The sequence below is a fragment of the Corvus brachyrhynchos genome, unplaced genomic scaffold (assembly GCF_000691975.1).
Source record: "Corvus brachyrhynchos isolate BGI_N302 unplaced genomic scaffold, ASM69197v1 scaffold200, whole genome shotgun sequence".
NCBI classification, from domain to species: domain Eukaryota; kingdom Metazoa; phylum Chordata; class Aves; order Passeriformes; family Corvidae; genus Corvus; species Corvus brachyrhynchos.
This window is the reverse complement of record NW_008236184.1, coordinates 2,485,623-2,504,972: the sequence shown is the minus strand read 5'-3', so window position 1 is coordinate 2,504,972 and position 19,350 is coordinate 2,485,623. Positions and strand designations below refer to the sequence as shown.

The 19,350-nt window shown below is 35.7% G+C and overlaps 1 protein-coding gene across 1 annotated transcript in view; it reads right to left on the bottom strand.

The window, feature by feature from the left end:
- Window positions 1–1,929: 1,929 nt before the first annotated feature.
- Window positions 1,930–19,350, bottom strand: part of LRRC49 (leucine rich repeat containing 49) — a 45,604-nt gene continuing 28,183 nt past the window's right edge. The window contains exons 11-17 of the mRNA XM_017736825.1: window positions 16,025–16,108; window positions 13,412–13,563; window positions 11,198–11,435; window positions 9,768–9,953; window positions 5,850–5,959; window positions 5,024–5,177; window positions 1,930–3,010 (exon numbers count right to left, since the gene is read on the bottom strand). Of these exons, the coding sequence (XP_017592314.1) occupies window positions 2,804–3,010; window positions 5,024–5,177; window positions 5,850–5,959; window positions 9,768–9,953; window positions 11,198–11,435; window positions 13,412–13,563; window positions 16,025–16,108 (1,131 nt within the window). The 3' untranslated portion in view covers window positions 1,930–2,803. The remainder of the gene's footprint in view (window positions 3,011–5,023; window positions 5,178–5,849; window positions 5,960–9,767; window positions 9,954–11,197; window positions 11,436–13,411; window positions 13,564–16,024; window positions 16,109–19,350) is intronic.

The following is a 19,350-nucleotide window of genomic DNA, read 5'->3' as shown; positions in this document are numbered from 1 at the left end:
TTTTTTTCCTACTGGTTTTATGTGAAAAGAACATATGAGCCCAACATTAATCTTTTCTTCATTTGTAATAGCTGCCTACCTACCTTCACTTCAGCCATTTAGCAATCCTGTTATGAAACAGCTGCTATTAGTGAAAAAAGTCCAAACTGGCAGCATTCAGAGACCACTGGGAACACAGAGCATTTTAAGATGTTTCTACAACTCCCCATCGATGCCCTCTGATGCATTTTTTCAAGACCCTACCTTAAAGCCTCAAACCAGGATTATACTTCTAAAGCCTCAATATCAAAGTCTGGCTTTTCTCTTGATTTTCCCATGGAGGACTTCCTGTTCCTCTAGACCAATACAACCTTCTTAGAACATTTTTTTCCACTTTTTTACTGCTGCTGAATCTGATTCAAAAGGGGCCCATCTGTCCCAGCTACATCATCAGGAGAGCTCTGCACTTTCACACAGCTGCCGAGGTTTCTGTCCCCATGCAGAAGCTGGAATTGCTCCACCCACCCCCTTGGCACAGAAATTATGTAAAGTAATTGATGGATCCAAAAACATATTGCACGATCATTTCTATACTGGCTGTTTCTCTAATGTAAACTCTCATTTTCTCACATCTTGCAGGGCCCTAATTTGTTCCTTTAATAAAATGCACCATGAAACTTGAGAGTGCAATTTTCCAATGGAAAGGAAAAAAACCCCATCAAATAAACTAATCTTACTATAAATTCCATGAAGCAGTTCAAAAAGCCCAGATAGGTGATAGAATTTAATAGAAGCAATCAACTACTGGAGCAGTTTCTTCAGGAATTCTAACACTTCCTTAGAATTTAAGTGAATTAACCTCCACTACATTCTGCAGACTGAAAAGCAACTACCTGCAAGTATAACATGAACCAAATGGAAAAGTGCATTTAACAGTACCCACATCACTGTTAACCTGTCACATGTTCTGAAAAGAGATTCTCCCAGACAATTTAGATACCCCAGCTTCACCTGAATGCAAGCAGACTGCACTCTCCAAAATACCTGTGACCACTTGATTCCTGCTACTCATTCAAGGCTCAGAGAGTTTGGTCTGTTCAGCCTGGAGAAGAGTCATGGGAGACCTTAAAGCACCTTCCAGTGCTATGATGGCTCCAAGAGCGCTGGAGAGGGACTTTGAACAGGGGCATGTGGTGATAGGACAAGGGGGAATGGCTTTAAATGAAAGAGGGAAGATTTAGATTGGATATATGGAAGAAATTATTCCTGGGAGGGTGGTAAGGCCCTGGCACAGGTTGCCCAGAGAAGCTGTGGCTGCCCCATCCCTCAAAGTGTTCAAGGCCAGGCTGGACATGGCTTTGGGCAACCTGGGCTAGTGGAAAGTGTTCCTGCCCATGGCAGGGCACTGGAACTAGATGGTATTTAAAGTCCATTCCAACCCAAACCATTCTATGATTCCATGATTTTCTGGGCATAAAAACTCATTAAACTGTATCTGCATCTCTGCTTTGACAGAAAATATCTTTTAGATTGGCTCAAAAGTAAATTTACTTTTAAGCTCTTAGAAACCCTTGCAGGAAGTTTTCTTTAGTTTCTTTTCTAGAAATGAGCCTAAGTAAAATAAGAACAATTTAAATTAAGTAACAAAATGCACAAAATTTTAGATTGCTTTAGTTAGGATACAATGGAACTAAAAAATTAAATTTAAATGGCACAACTTTCTACCTGCATCTGAATGCTATCCATGGCAATCAGCTGGACTTGTTAATGCTTCCTAAATTCAATTTCTGGACAGAAGCTGGCAAGCTGATTATTGTGGGAATTACTGTACTATGGAATGGGGTTTTTTTCTACCCATTCACAGTGATTTTGGGGCAAGTTGTGTCTCATCTCTTCATACAGCATTAAGGACAAGTCTTTTCTTTGCACATAGTACTTCTTTACAGTATCTGTGAAGGGTAAAAGTGAAGAATTTATTTTTATTGATAATATGAAATTTTCACACAGTCACAGGAATGAATTACATCTGAATAGTAGTCATCAGTCTCCCTACCAAATGTAATGCAGGCATTTTAGCTCATTTGATCTTGACAAACCTCAGAAGTTAGAATCAAGAAACAAAATAAATTATATTAACATATTTTAACAAAATAAAAATAAAGCTCAAGTGAATAGACCTTGGAATCATATTTTACCTATAACAATTCACACAACCTTATTAGTGAAATTAGTGAAAAACATTTGAAATCAAGTTTGGGCAACTTGTTCAGTTGAAAATTAGGCTCATTAAATGTCAAATTCTGAGCACTCTCATGTGAAAAAGTGTTCTATAATCTCACAAATTAAACAACAATATTAAGTCTTCATCGAGTTCAGGGTGCAAAAATAATTTATTAGCTTTTGATCATAAAAAAATTAGCTACTCTTCTTGGGTTTTTTAAACAGCAGCAGTCATAAAAGTGACAACTAAAAAGTGTTCAATAAAAATAAGGCAAGCATTGCAAATTTGCTCTTAAAAATCAATGCTGTAGCACTACAAATTCAAGGGTAGCAAAAAAAAAAAAAAAATACAAGAACTTAATAAAACAATCACCAAGTCATTTCTATGCTACCACTTTGGTTAGCCAAGGAAGCATTGGTAAACAGTATGAAAGTAAACTTTTATTTCAAAACTATTAAGAGTTTAATTAAGATTTAAAGGCATCCCTTTGGGGGAGGAAGTGAAGTATGCCCTAGTGATGATAATTTTATATTCTATTGGTTTATGTTTGTAAAACATGACAGAATACTGAACCAAAAGCTTGCAAGACAACACGACTTGACTCTACTGTTTCTGATCAGTGATCCGCTGGAGGCAGAGCTTCATGTAGGAGTTTTTATTGCGTATTTCTATCACTGCATCTCTGACAAGTTCAATGAACATCTGAGGCCAGAGCTTCTGCAACGACTCATTTTTCATATTGATGTCAGCTGCTTCTTTCACTAAGTTCTCAACGTATGTCTGGCAAAATGTTTTTCTTTCCTTGATTTCCTGCATGAGAGGAAAATTACACAATGTATAAGAAAAAGGGAAAAAAGGTTAAACAAGAGCAAATCCAGAAAACCCCCTCACAAAAATTGACTGAATTAAAGAACACAGCAATTAGCAGGCAGATGCTTTTGTGTACTTTCTCCTCTTGGTTTCAAGTTGCATGGCCCAGGGTCTTTGTCAAGCTTTTATGAGTGTGGCCACAGAACCTTAGTGTATTCATAATATTCATACTATATTAAGTCATTAATTCATCTGAAATTAACTTTTAAGTAATTATATAAGTATCTTTTAACAGCATTACAAGTTTTGTTGCTTTCTGGCATAGTAGTGAAAATTTACAGAAACTTTAAGCACTAAACTACTTTTCCTTCTCTCCCTTCCCAGAATTCCATCCTTATAGTACAACAGTTGAAAAGTATATGTTTCTCTACCTGCCCCAACAAGAACATTAGCATAGAAAAACATGCCAGTACTCATCCTTTTCCACAGGCATGCTGGTAAGTGCTGGTTCCTAATGTGTACTACATTAGATACTGAAGTGAGACAAACCTTTAAAAATAATAAAAAGATACTGCGCTTTGTGCAACTACTAGCTCTGCATTTTAGTAACTCAAACTATTAATCCCTGCTTCTGCAAAGTTTCTATAAAATGCCTTAAGCTTTAAGTAATAAGTTATATTGGAGGTAAATACCCAACTAGTTTGAATGGTGGCATTGTTAAAAATGTTAGATCATGCTTGAGGCCACCAAACCAGAAGTTTTCTTTAATGAATAATAAAGCCGAGAAAATGCTTTCCAGCAGTTTCAGCTAAAACCCCAAATTACTCATCAAAGACCCAAGACTGTCATCTTCAGCAATACACTTATTCAGCCACATTTATTATGTTAGTTTACTGCTACTGGGGAACTGGAAGGAGTCCTTTTTGCCAGGATGTATTCTTGTGACACCCTGCAGTACCTGCTGCTACATGCACAATGCTATAGCAAAGGACAAGGTGGGAATTGCTGCACTGGGAAGAGAAAACAACACATTTATTTAATGGACTGTACAAATACTAAGCTCATTTTATTTTATTATAGCTCTGGTTCCATGGGAAAGGGCAACAGGAATACCTCACTGTCTTACTCTGTGCCATTCAAAGATTTAAGAGCTACTATCACAGCTTTTGAGGCTAAAATGTTTTCTTAATTTAATCTCTCCACACATACAGCCACTGTCTCCTTTTTATGCTGTGGATCTGAGATAACAAAACCACAATGGAATAACAGAATTCAGTGATTACTGAACTTAATTTAATTTCTTGCACTAGAGGATTTATATATTTCCACATAATCAAAAAGCAAACAATGGGACAAATGTGGGAAGCAGAGTGCATACAGTTAGAACTCATGATGATTGTTCCGAAGGGAGACTGTGGCTGAAAAAATCATATTCTCCCTGGGAACAATTTCCCTCTGCCCAAGCAAAAAAGTTAGCAGATCAGAAACACAAACTAAAACAAGCGTGACTGGTGCACTTGTCTGAAACAAGCCAGGTTGCAATTTTATTAATAATTAAACCTAATACATTTCCTATATATTTATTTTCCTGTAGCTCATTTAAAAGTGAGGAAGCAGCTTTTTATTACTACAGCCTGCACTACCTCATGTGTTGTCTGAAGGTGTTCTTCACCAATTAATTCAGGGAAAATCTAACATGTGCAATATACATTTTTCTTCCTAAAAAACTGTGCTCACTCCATATGGCTTGTAGGTAAGAATGTATTTCTGAGACTGTGGCACTGTTCAGGAACCCCTTCATCAAAGACAGAAACTGAGAATTTTCCAGTGTTCTGAGAAAAAGATGAGTTAGATTAAATGTTTGATCAGATATGTAAATATGTTAAGCAGTTATCTTTTAAAACCACCATTCTCAACAGCACAACTGAAACTTGATGTACAGATAAATTCAATGAGTAGCAGCCTAAGGTTACCTAATAGAAAATACAAGTATTTTGTAATGATACATTTTACCTCAAGCTTCTCCATATGAAAATCCTTTGTCATGTAATTCAACATTGCTCGAGCTGTGCTTTCCCCTCCACTTCTTCTGTTATCACTACTTTCCTCACTCCCAACCCCAGATTTCTTTCCCTTTCCCTCCAGCAGATAATGGAATTGCTTCTTCCTGTGAAATGAGATTTACAGTCCTAATTATAGAAAAATTTTAAGTGCAGATGTTTCTAGCTATTGTGAGGGGGGAGTTTCTCCTTTGGAACATACACTTTTGAGCTTTGAAGTATATTACACTCTCAAGTTATTCAAAATACATATGACTCTAGATGTCCCTTCATTAACTTGTCTCTAAACAATTTACTTTGATATTTATCACATAGCATCTCCTAAATAGGAAGTCTTGCAGCTTTAACTTTTATTAAGTACTCATCTATAGAAGACAAAAAATACGGGGGGTTCACCTTTTTTTACAGTACAACTCTTAAATCTGTTAACTGTTAATTACCCACTATAAAATACCCACTAAAAATAGCCAGTTCTCATCATGAAGGTCCACAAGTCTTCATCAATCCCAGTAGAAATGGAGAATTGAGCATGTAGTTCATTTGTGTGCACATGCCTTTTAATCTCCTCAGCAGACTCCATACAAGTTCTGTGAAAACCTCTGGCTACATGGACCAGGAAGATGGTAACACTTGTGCATTATGCAGAGGACCTATCTTCTAGAAGATGGTATTTATGAAAGTTTTATTTTTTTTACCTAAAAAGAACTTATCATAACAGTGTGCAAAAGAGTCAAACAACATGTTCTGGACAAACTCCAGTTCTGTTTCTTGTATTTTACCTGGATTCTCCAAATAATGAAAGCATGCGATAATGTGGCAGCTCTGAAGATGCCACATATGCCAGAATGCCAAAGAGCCTTTCTGCCTTTACAATATCATTTTCAGTAATCTGTGAGGGAGTGGGAAGGGAAGAAAAAAAAAAAAATTACATTTCAAAATTAGCAAATTCATATTTCATTACATATGTACATTGAGAATTAACTGAAATTTGTTATACAGAACACTGTACACAGAACTGTTGCAGGCACATCTTCAAAACATAAATTTGCTTTTACTGGCACTTCAAATGTACTTTGGAAGAAACCAAATGAGGTACTGGCGCTTGTTTTATTTCCTGTAATTCTGGATATTTTAATGTATATATATGCTGACCTGTGCTTCATGATAGTCTTTGTGAAATGAGAAATTTTAGAAAGGTTCCTTACATTCATTTTCTGAAGGCCAGACATACTTATTCTGCTTGATACTGTATGCACTTACAGAAGGACTACTGGAAAATTTCTGATTAAGTTATGTTGGAGAAACAGAAAGATTCTGGGCATGCACATGTGAAAAGATAACTTATAGACTCTCTTATTTTGGCAGCATCATGGAAAAGGCTTTATAAAAGAGAAGCTTTAGAGGGAAAACATTTTCTCTGCATTTTTCAGCTCCTGCAAACAAGTGTTCACTCATTGTATTTCTCTAAATGTCTGCCACACTGTTGTTTCAATATTAAGTTACAGCTGTCTCTTTAAACTAACTGAATGGTTGAAAAATTTTCAGGATTCATTTTATACAAAATTGAAAAGTGTAAAGAAAATGGAAGGGATTCATTCTTTGGTGGTGGTGGTGATTATTTTTTTTTCTGTCTTAGCTTGTAATCTCTGGAGACCATGGCCTGCGTTTCTCCTACCCTGATGGCCAGACTATGAACTGACTTCAACTGCCAAAAGTTTGTTGGCACAGTTTCAGGACTCCTGGCTTTGTACTGAGTGCAGAAGCAATCTTTATGATCATCTAAGTCTGACCTGGATAACACTGGACAAAGAAATTTACTCATTGACTTCTTAACTTCTGGACAAAATTTAATTTCCATTCATCCTATAACATGCTTTGGGAAAGGAACCCATTATAAAGACACTACAATACTCACAATATTTACTAAGCAGTTCCAGACAAACTTTGTATTCTGTGTTATTCAAATGGAATTTGAATATAAATATGTTATAATATGGAATTTTGATCCACATTAACAGACTTTTATTGTATTCTTGTGTAATGTTTAGAGACTATACAATCTACACTTGCCTAAAGTGTACTGTAACAGCATAATGCAGGGGTAAATTCAGTGAAAACACAGATCGAGAAATTAGAAATGTAAAGTCAACTCCATTTTCAGTGTCTCTGGAATTGTTCATTTTCACTTAAAATTAAATAAGTCTTACTTAGTAGCCTAGGAGTAGATGACCTTGCTGAACAGTCTGTAACAGAAGCAAGGTCTGAAACAAAGAACACAGAAGGCAGCTAGGGAAACAAAGCCCAGTGCAGGCAGAAATGCCTGCTGGAGAAATAAGTGATTTTAATGTATTTATTTATGTTAAGAGAAGCATAAGGACCAGGTCAACAGAGACAGCAATGCTGAATACACTCTCCAGCTCACAAAAACTCATATTCTCTATCTTACTGCAGTGCATTGTTTGCTCCATTAATCACAAAAAGATTATAACGGTAGTATCACATAAATGTAAGGCTTTATGCCTGCTCCTTGCCAAGTACAGAGAACAGGCACCAACTGTGCCAGCAGGCCCAGCTCAGGGAAAGGGATGCATCTGCCACACTGTATCCTATACCACTGGGTCGACAGCAGTCTGGAGAGTTTGGTAACTTCAAACCTTGATGACTTAGAACTAATCTTAGATTACGATCACTGGGAAAAACTTCAATTAGTGTCTCAATAAAGACAGTTTGCTCCTTCACAGTTAGTAAAAGTAACAACTGGACAAGGGAACAGAATCATTGTTAGTGGGAGACCAACACTCGGCTTCTAGCCTGGAATATGAACTGGAATGGAGGGGGAAAGCTGGGGAGAAAATAAAAGTTTTTTAAAGAGGTTTTTTACAGTTTAAAAGTGCTAGAGTTGCACACTTTATTTAGTTAATTCAGTTAGTATATATTGCTTTTACTTTGCAACTCTGCGTAGCTCAGAGCTGACAACACAATAGTCACCACAAACATTGCACACAAATGGCAATCAGAATAGCAGACTACGCACATTTCCCTTTCTGTCATCTGAAACTGTTATTTAGGGTTGATCTAAGGTCTGAGAATCACTTCAGGGGTTGTGTTCTTCACATTGAAACAGAATTTTCTATTACTCATGTTAATAGGTAATGTACATCTGTAAATCTGGATATCATAAATTCTGCTGGAGGGTAATAAAAAACAGCAATCGAAGTTCATCTCTTTCTTCTGCTTGGCTATGACGCTTTTCAAATGATTAATGACACTAGGAAAAAAATCCTGTATGTGCATCTTCATAGTGTGGTCTGGCTGAAAAAGTTTGTTGAGGACAAAAATGTTGTTGTCATCCATATTTAAAATCTGCTATATGTCCTACATAAAATCATGCTGTGCTACATGTGCTCCACTCACTAAATTAATCCCCAAGAACTATTAAATACAAAGTTTTCCTTCAGAGACTGAACTTGTTGACCTTGAGATTGTAACAAAAAGTCTACTAAAACAGTTGTGTTACTTTCTTTCTCCATGAACACCAAAAAGGCACGATTTACCTTCTCTTTGTTTTTCATCTGGATCACTAGTGTTGATTTTGAAAATACGATGCAGTAAAAAAAGAAATAAACTTTCTATTTTTTTAATCAAATTTGAAGATAATTTTTTTCAGCAAAGTACTAAATTCGAGGTTATTATATATTTTTCATGGGATTACTGACTATCACTATTTTTTTTCCTTTTAAGATACTGTGCTGTTGGAGTGAGTCCTATTTCCATCCATCCTTTCTTTGCTAGTTAATTCATTTAAGCTCTTTACCCACTCCTGCTCTTCTGAGCAACTAATATATGTTTTATACAACTAAAACCAAGCAAACCACAACATCCAGCTTCGGCTGAATCAGATAACAAGTATATCTAATCCAAAACATATGATGATGACCAAATTAAAATACCAGATCTAAATGCTAAAGCTGTGTATTATTTTTGCTCTAATTAACTTCCATAACATCTCTTAAACTTATTTAGCATTTAAAATTGAATATGCATTCAAACATTGTGTTGCATTGTAACTATTTTCACCCCCTTTATGATCAAAGCTCAAGTCTAAAATAGCTGGTTTATATGCTTGAATAAATCTACTTTCAGTTGATGTAAAAGGGAATACAAAGTACAAAGAACAGCAATATTAGTGTCCTAACTTTCTATTTATTTAAACAAAATGCACACCCAACAAAAAAACCCACACTAAAGATCTTGTATATAGCAAGCAGGAAAAAAAAAAATCTATTTGACAGACTTTTCCTGTGACAGCCTTAAAGCAGAAAATATGACTATGGTATTTTATAACACTTGCAATATACAATAAACTCCTAAGGAGTCTGTCAAACACACTTTTGCATAAGTATTCAATGTCAGCACTGTGATTTTATGAAAAAACAATAAATAAGTGCTTCTTAAAATCAGGTAAAATTGTGCAGTCCTTTAATAATAATTTCACATAATTGTATTGAATAATATTAATTTTAATATTAATTGCACAACAAATTACATGTTGAAGTCTATTTAAATCTTTTCCCCCTTAATATTGAGAAGACACTGACAGGGTTGTGCTCATTTTATTAGGAATTCATCTGCTCTTTTAAAAACAACACTTATTCATCCTCTAAGACCAATTATAAGAAAGAGCAACACCATCCTACCTTCACTCCATTTATCTTCTGTAGATTAAAATGGTTCAGTCTGAACAGAACATAGTACTTCCACAAAGCGAAGTTGACAACCGGATTTCCCTGAGGATCAACTGTCAGCTGTTCCATGCGATGCATCTCAGCCAATGCACTGAACTGCTGCAGCGTCACAAGATTTGTCTCCTTAAACTTCAGGTGCTAAAAAAAGTCAAACCCCAATAAATTAAATAAGGAAACAATAGAGTGAACACAGTGATTCCTATTCTGTGCCACTCAATTTTCAAACTGTAACAGTCATGTGTCTGATGAAGCAACTGAGCTCATTTCATTTGAGGTCTCTGTAGCAAAACACATCAATCAACCAACTGCTGTATTCCATATACTAAGAGATGTCAACATTACAAGCCCCAAGCAACGTATAAACTCTTTACTTAGAGCGGGAATATTTTCAGTGTTACATAAAGCAATGATACTACTTAAACAATGTTTACTTTTACTTCTGCAAGTAAAGCACCTGCAACATCTACACATATAAGTACAATATATAAGTAAAATATATGCTTTTAAAATAGTCAGACTTTTATTGGGCACAGGGTGCTGGCCTAACTCATACCCTGCCCTACACTAATGCTCCTATGAGCATGGTGTATGCTACATAGTAGCATTATTGTGGAAAGAGGAAGGAGGAAAAATTGATGATGAAGACAAAAATTTAGTTGGGATTCTGCTATCGCCCACAAATTTTTCCCCACCCACAGGGAAACAATTGTTTCACTAAGACAGATAAATTTGTCTTAAGCTCCCCACAAATTTATCAATCTCAATTAAACCATTAAGTTTTGTTATACTCAAAATCTCTAGAAGCAGCAGGGAGCTCAAGAGCCAATCAGTCTGAGCTAAGAGTTGTTTATGTTTGTTATCTCTATGTTAATATTTGCATCAAAATGACTGATTTGAATGTCCAAGAAAAAAAAGAAAGAGATATACTGAAGAGACTTCTCATTTATGTTGCTTTTCTTCATCAGGAAGTGAGGAACTTCAAGAACCGTACTGATTTAGTTAGCTCTGCCTTCTAATCTTCGTCTTTTAATCCTATCAGCAATTTGATCTTTGAACTCACAACACAAATGAAGTCTTCCTGATACCATGGATCCATAACAGCAGTATGGAACCATAATACTGTATTTACACACAAGCTTTGCAACTTAATTAGGTAGGTCAAAGGAATTAAAAGAAATAAAAATCAGGCTGAAAAGAAATCTAAATTTAAATTATTGATTTTTAAGGATCAAGGTTAGCATTATAACACAAGAAAATACGCAATTCATAACTGTATCTATTTACATGAAAGCACTCAGTTGGGGGGCTATGCCAAAGTAGAGGTTTTATTCAAGAACACATATTCCATAGCTGTTCAGGGCTGAAACATGAGGCATACTCACCACACAGTTAGGAAACTTTGTCTTCAGTTTTACTAACACTTGAACAATTTCATCAAATTCTATGAACATAAAGGAAACTGTGGCAATAATGGCAGCTGTTTGAACACTCCAGTTTCGATCCAGACACTCCAGTGCCCCAGCACCATACAAGCCAAGAGTGTCTCCTTCCACTTCCACTAAATGAGACTCCAGAACAGACAAGCCTTGTACTGCGCTGCTCAGGATTGTATCAAGAGATCTGTAGAGGAAATAAAAATATAGTGATATAAATGAGATTATTTTGAAATAATATCATCACTCTACTGAATAACAGTCCTTTCTTTTACCAAATTTCAACTGTCAAATACAATGGCATTTCTAAGCATTCATTCATTTTCAGTACCCCATCTGGTTCAAATACACTAAAGGCTGGGAAACCCTTTTTCCATCAAGTAACATGGTATATGTTCTACTTCTTCAGCAAAAAGACTCTGGGGTGTATTTGAGTTGGTGATGGGGTCAAATTAAATAAAGAGTCCATTCATATTTAATAATCGGCTTAAAAATTTTAGCTCAGAATGCTAACCTAGCGTGTTTCATGTTGCTTTAGATATCTAAATGCAATTTCAAACAATTAAACACATCTTCAAACAATGTATTTATTTAAGCAACGTCCCCTTCACATTCTGTTTGCTATATGAAATGTAAAAGTTATGACATGAGCAGTAACTGAAGCATTTCTTTAAAATAATGTGATCTTTCCAAATCACAAGAGCAATTTTAAAATTAAGCAATAAATCCAGGTATTTGCGAACTCTGGTCTCTTTTTTTCCTACTGGACATAAAGTATACATAGAACTCAAGATGAGCACAAATTACAGGTTTAGAAAATTAAGTAATGATTGTTATTATTTTATTCTTTACCATATTCCTAGTCTTTTTAATGTATTTTGACTAGTAGCAATCACTTGACTGATGTTCTCTTGACAATAACAATCAGAACTCTAAAATTTCACTCAACTGAAAATGTTGAGAACCCACCACTTCATATGTGAAGCTCTAATTACTTATCTATGCTGAATTTCACCTGCAATTTTATTGCTTAGGAGCTCATCTTGGAATTCTTCACTATGATAAAACACGTATATCAAAACAGCATCATTTCTGAAGCAATGGGAATTTTTTCATTAACAGAACAACAATCATACTACTATAGCTACATTGACTTGGTCATGGGGGAGGATTACCAACACTGAATTAAATAGCAAAGAAACCAAGCAGGCAAGAAAGCAGTGGCTAAATGCATTCAACGGAAAGCTTTGGAAGCACAAGTATAGAAAAGACGATGGCAATTTAAAAATACTAAGGAAAAAATGTTTCAAAAGATGTAGCACTTGACTGGAGATAAGAACTAGTTCTAGCCGATAATAGACTGAAACTCAGATGGGTTCCCCTTGTGAGAGACAAAGACTTCATGAGCATCCCTGGCATTTCCAGCATTCACCAGGGACAGCAGGAAGCTATACTTGCTGTTGAATTGGTGCAGACTATTTTTTCAGGCATTTGCCTGAGCTAACCAAGGTTGAAGTGCTACTTTGGTTTTAGTCAATCTAAGTAATACATTGTTCATTAAGTTCTGCAGTGGGTTCTGGCCACATAGCCACCTTTTTAGATGCAAATAAGCAAAAATAGTATATATTAAACCAAGAATACTAAAATTAGCTTGAGAATAAAACTAAGTCTGGTACTGCTACTGTTAAAATAGCACGGGTGTGAAAGCAGTCCAATAAAAGACGCTGCAGTCCAAACTAAGAGCATGAATACTACTGTGAAACCTCTTGATACACAAAGAGGTTACAAATCTTCATAATGCTCATACATTCTTAATTTTGTTCATTTAAACTGAAGTCAACAATCTAAATTGTTAAGGAAATGAACAGCCTCAAGAAGGCTCAGGAATTCGTATTTAACATTTCTTATAAACATGAAGTTGTCCTTTATTTAGCAAAATCACATAATAATTTAGCTTGCACTTCTTTAGGCAATGAGTTGCTTATATTTCTTTTTAAACATGTTACTTATTACTAATGTTCAAAAGCAGAGTAAACCATCTTTTCAGAGTTGATTTGCATATGTAATACTTTTGATAATGAAATACAGCAAGATCTCAGAGATGAGAAGTAGTAACCTGGACCTTAAGACATGAATGGGTAAAAGTGTTACCCAATAAAATACCTGCTTTCTTCAGGAAATACATATGCAGCACTCCCATTGATCTGGCAGGGTTCATTTTCTTTATCTTTGTTTAAAGAAGCCTCAAGAGCAATTCGGTTCTGCTGGATCTCCCACTGCCGAGCAATGTTACCAATTGTTAACCGCTTCTTTTCCTGAAACAAGATACACAAGTCATCATAAGTCATGACAGGGCAGGATTAACACATTTGTTTGTTCTGAATCATGTGGCTTAATCAAAACATTTTAAATGTTTCAAATTGTAGTAACTATACTAGTGGTTGGTGGTTATGCATTAAAATCAATGCATCATTCTAGTGCTATTTTGCATGACTTCCAGCAAACAATTTCACAAAATTTGCAATAAAGAAACAAGAAAAGTAATATAATAAATCCACAACTTACAAAAGCACAAAGTTAAGCTACTTAGGACATGGAAACTGCTACTTCTGAAAGTTTTTCCATTTTAAAGAGCTCAAAACTATTTCATGTTCCATTTGCCCAGGGAGTTATGATGATGCTCACTGGTTAGACAGCACTAATTGCTCAACACCTACAGATTTCCATGATGACTAAGCTCCATGTCACAGAAAGGGGGGGAAGTTGGAATCGTATGTGTTTTTTATCAGAACAACCTTTAGAAAATTCTGTTTGTTCTTGAGGGTGAAGGTCTCAACCTCAATTACTGTACAGCTCTACTGCTTTGTTAGCCCTCAGCTGTGGGCTGCTGGAATCCTACAGAACTTCAAAAACCTCCATGAATTCATTTTACAAAAAAGCAAATTTTACAAGGGTGGAGATTCAGCTAGCAATAACTTTCCCTTGTTCCAGTAAATATTAAGTTCAACCACTGTCGGAAAGGAATGACATTCTCTATACGTTTCAAAGTACATCTCAAACTTTCCCAGAAGAGTGGGTTGGAAGCAATAAAAAATTAGTTTGGAAAAAGAGATGAAGAAATTCTGCTGTTTGGGCAGACAAGTATCAGCAAGGGAAAAAGAAGAGATGACATTGCTGAAATTAACATTTTCAATGCAGTGCATACAGGAAAACAGGAAATGTTTGCTACGGAACGAGTGCCTATAATTTCATTTACACTTCATATAGTGTAAGAAATGTTGGAGAAATGTGACAGTAAAAAAAAATTGCAGAACACAGTTCTCTAAATATTTTCTTCAGATTTAACTATGAAGAAACCTATAGTTCACAATTTTTTTTGCTGGACATTGTATCTGTGAGCATATTTGTTCCTTCAATTCAGATGTGTGGAACAGGAAAAAAGCCTGAAATGTAAGAACCCATTTACAAAGGAAAGATCTACAAAATCATCAAATCATACAAAAAATACTGGTATTTGACTGTTATGCCACTTAACTATCTGAAGAAAAGAAATATACTTTGATTAAATGAAAGTCTACAATGTAATGTTGAAATTGAATAATGATGGCACTAGGCTTTAAAACTATTCTTTTTTCTAAGGGAATTTTCCACTAGCAAAAAGCAACACAAAATCTAGGCCACCAAGACAAACAATCCCTCTGCTACAAAGAAACATTACATCAATGGTTAAGAACATGAACTACAACAGCATGAGACAATGCCGTGCGTGAAAATTATTCACTAATTTTCCACTTCTTCTGCTACTAAGAACTGGCACCAACACTTCAAATCTGAAGAGACTTTAAATACATCAATATTTTAGAGGGAAAGAAGAAATACCAAAACCAAACCCCAACACTGCTTAAAGAACCCCAAAACCACCCCCCACTTCTTACAGTCTCCTGCAACTACTTTCAGTCTAATCCCCTTCAGAAAACATGATTTTACCTAAGAAACTTAAATGGACGTGAACATTTTTTGTTTGCTTGACTTTCAAATTGAAAGAGATTATTTGTATAGGCATTACTGGCTGACAAAAAATTTTAGGCACTTTTTTTTCCAAAGAAAAACAATTTGGAGACAAATGGTGACCTTCACACAGTAAATGGAATGTAGATACTCTTAGATTCTTGAACTTTGGTCTCCTATTAGCAGCACAGCTCATGTAGTTAGCAGCCCCATGAAAAGCATTCTGGAGGGCACCCTGGGTCTTCCCTGGTGGGCCACTTCTGTCTCGTGTATGTCAGTACCAACCAGGCCAGCTGGGCTGGAAGATAAGATAGATAAGAGTTCTGCTGACAGAGACAACAGCTGGAGTCTGGCTGTGGCCTCAGGGCCTCTTCACTCTATCCACAGAAAGGAACCACTTCAACAGGAAAGAATGAAGGAAAAGCTACTTCAGAACACCCTGCATGGCTGCAGTCAGAGTGTTCACCTGAAAAGGGGAGACCAAGGCATGTGAAAGCACTGAAGAAGTCCTTTACTTCAGTCTGGATTTATGTAAATGAAGTTTGCCATCCACTGACATGTATCACAATCATGTTCAATGTGGGCTTTCTGCTAAAGTGTACCCTGCATATTTAACTGAACAGAGTTTCAGTCATGGAGTGCACTGTTGAAGTTGTAAAAATAGATAGAGGCATATTGGGATATATAACATCTGCAGCAAAGAAATTTGGATATAAATTATTGCTGTAAACTGGTTAACAGTAACCTTAGAACAGCCATAGAAAATACCTTAAGCAAGGTCTGTTTATGGCTTTCACGCTTCCTTTCTTCCTCTTTCCTTGCTGCAATAGATGCCATACGTCTTTCTTCTTCCTGGATGAAAAAGAGAAAAACAAATTCCTAAAGGGAGGAATTAAGCTGGTTCTGAAAAGTATTATTGATAAATTATATTCTTGTGTTGGTAGTTGAAATGTAAATTTTCATTTTAACACAATTTTAGAATTTTTATCTAAATAAAAAACCCAATAAAATTATTAATTATAAACAAATCAAGAAAAACAGAATAGATAACTACTGAGATATAAATGCTGAAGATAAAGCTAGTTAAAAGTAGTATTTTAGGAGTCTTTGAAAAAGTATAAAGCACATGGTGAGTATGACAGTGAGAAATATTTTTAGATATGACAGTGCAATACATCTTTGTATCTTTGTAGTAGTTTTTGCAACTAGCAGGATTTTTTTTGTTGTTGTTGTTTTTGTTGTTGGAAAAAGCCACAGAGAAAAAAAGCTGGGTTCTATTTATGCTTGAATCATAATCCAGGTTTAATTTTCTTCATTATAAACTGTTTCCAGGGACTGGCTTTTCTCAATCAGCAACTTGAGAACAAAAGAACACTTTCAAAATTAGCTATTCCATTAGCATTATGTCTCATCAATTTTACTGCCTAGTCATGAAGTCTGAAGAAGAAACTCATTGATTCCTGAACAATGAAAGTGAAGTTGCTTCATTTTCCTGGTACAGCAATGCGATACTGCAATATACCCATATTAGGTTGGATGCTCCTTGTTTACAGAAGTCTAAACATTCTCACAGCACAGTATTTTTAGAACATATATTTTCCAAGTAACAAAAGAAATGTTCACTATGAAGTAAAAAGCGTAGAGTCCTTCCAACACAAATATTTGGGAAGCATACTTTAACTTATTTTGATTTACTTCACATGCCATTTGGGCATTTCTGTTGAAGTGCCTTCTCAGAACATATGAAAAGCGTTATCATTTCCTCAAAATAGAAAGCTCCTGTCCAAACCTTTACATTTTCTGGAAAAGTTATAAGTTAACAAAATTAACAAACAAAAATGGACAGAAATTACCATCAGCAATTAAGACATATTGACATGTCAAAATTTCTACATAAATAAAACATGCTATGTTTAGAACATTGCAAGAACCCCTAAGAACATGGGTGAGTGCTTACTGGAAGACAAAATAAAACAGGAACTTCACACTTAGCACGGCCATTACATTTTTAAGAAAACAATTTCCAAAGCATAAGAAGTTCAGTGCATGTAGCAGACTTACTCTGATCTGTGTACAGTCCCCCTGCAACCCACTGACACACCATGGATTTTGGCATCAGTCTGAAAAGGGGTTAAACAACAGATTTTCAAATTGTTCCTCCATGACTTTACCCTAATATCATACATTAAAAAAGAGGAGTACCTCAATGCACAGTAAGGCCTGAGGCTTTGGACAGAGTAAGCTTCTCTAACCCAACCGTATGCAAGAATTCCCTTGGAACACTAACTGGAAAGCCCCTAAATTTTTTTTTTTTTCTTATTCTCAAAGTAACTTGTAGCCTTTCACTGGTGAAGTTCTGTTGGCAGCCTTCTCTGCTACTGGGCTCTAAGGCTATTCCTAAACAGGGTATTTCCAAGGGGCTAGTGTCATGGAATTACAGCATAATCCAGGTTAGAAGGACCTCAATAGGTCACCAGTGCATGTTAAAGGAAGATCACCAGTAACAGAATAACAAAATAAAAGCACACACAGATACAGAAGGCCTTCTAGATGCCACTGCAACAAAATACCACACAATGAAGCCCAACACCTGAATGGGAGGGTTCAGGGGCAGGCTGTATAAATCATGAAATAAACCCCATGCAGGTAATATGTCACAAATACGAATGTTATCATTAATAATGCAAAATAAAAATGTGCTGTTCTTCAAGATATGATTCAGAACTTAAAGAACTACAAACATTATTCTCATTATAGCTGTTTATCTCAATTATGTATTATATTATAGTGTTAGTGTTTTGTGTAAAAATCACAAATCTTAAAAGATAAACACTAGCAAACTACATTAATGATATCTTTCTTTAGAAACCAGGTTAGATTTGTTTCAGGGAATTTTTATTTTTTAATTAAATCTCTTCATTTGACTATGTATCTATGCTTTTAAACTAGCTTCCTAAAGAAACATTTTTTTACTATGTTTTTGTCTTCACCTTCTCTAAAGACTTTTCAACACATTGAACATATCAAATAACAAAGTATGTTTATAAGTCTTAAATTAAGGGACTTTTTTTCCCTCCCTAGAAGTCTGATTATATGAAATTGGTATGCAGAAAGAAGAGAAATGTAAGCTAGTTTTACCACCAAGGAAGAGGAAGAAGAGATTATCCATTCTATTTGGCAGAAAACATCTGGCCATTCATCAGAGACTCAGTTTCAAACTAACTGAGCTGGTGTTGTGTTTCACACTGGGGGGAGGTGAGAACTAGATAACAAAATTGCATTAATAGAAAATTAGCCTTCATAAATTTTATTATTTTCAAAACAACTTGCTGTAGTTTTTCCCCAAACTTTAAGGAAATAATCCATAAAGTTCCCTAAATCAGTTTTCTCTCAGCTTCTACAAATCTCTTCTTACTCTATCTTCCTTCTCAAAGCTTTCCCTTAATCCAGTCCAGACATGTACCTTACAACACTGACTTCCATGCAGGAGGGTCTACTGCTCCCACTGAAGTCAGTCCTGCACCTTCCCTACCAACACAGTCATCACACAAAGATCAAAATCAACTAATGCAAATTACATTCTACAAGAGTATTAACTGAATAAGACTTTTTTCCTTGATCAAGAGTTTGTCGTAATTACAGACATTCAAAAAACACTAACCCTTTTCTAAAAGAAGTTAGCTCAGCCAAAAAATAGAATACAACATCCTTGTTTTACTCAGTATTTATAAAAGGCAGAGTGATAGAAAAAAACCCCTGAATAAAGATCAAGGCTCAGATCTACTTTTTATGGAAATCAAATCCATGTACATTTCTTGATTAATCTTACACAACACATGCAAGCAATCTTAGAAAACACGTTCCCCAGAAACCCACAAAAAATCCCCCAGAGTACCAAAAAAGTTATAGGAAACAAAACCCTACATAACCTTTCCACTATTTATTTTTACTATAATCCCTTCTCTTTAAGAAAGGATTTCGGAAGAGTTGGAGCTCTCTCCCTGTATCATTCGTTTCCCCTCGTTATTCTGGTTTTGTCCACAGCTGGGTTCCGCCCCTAGGCCGCTCCTCGCTGGACGAGGCGGGGACGCTTT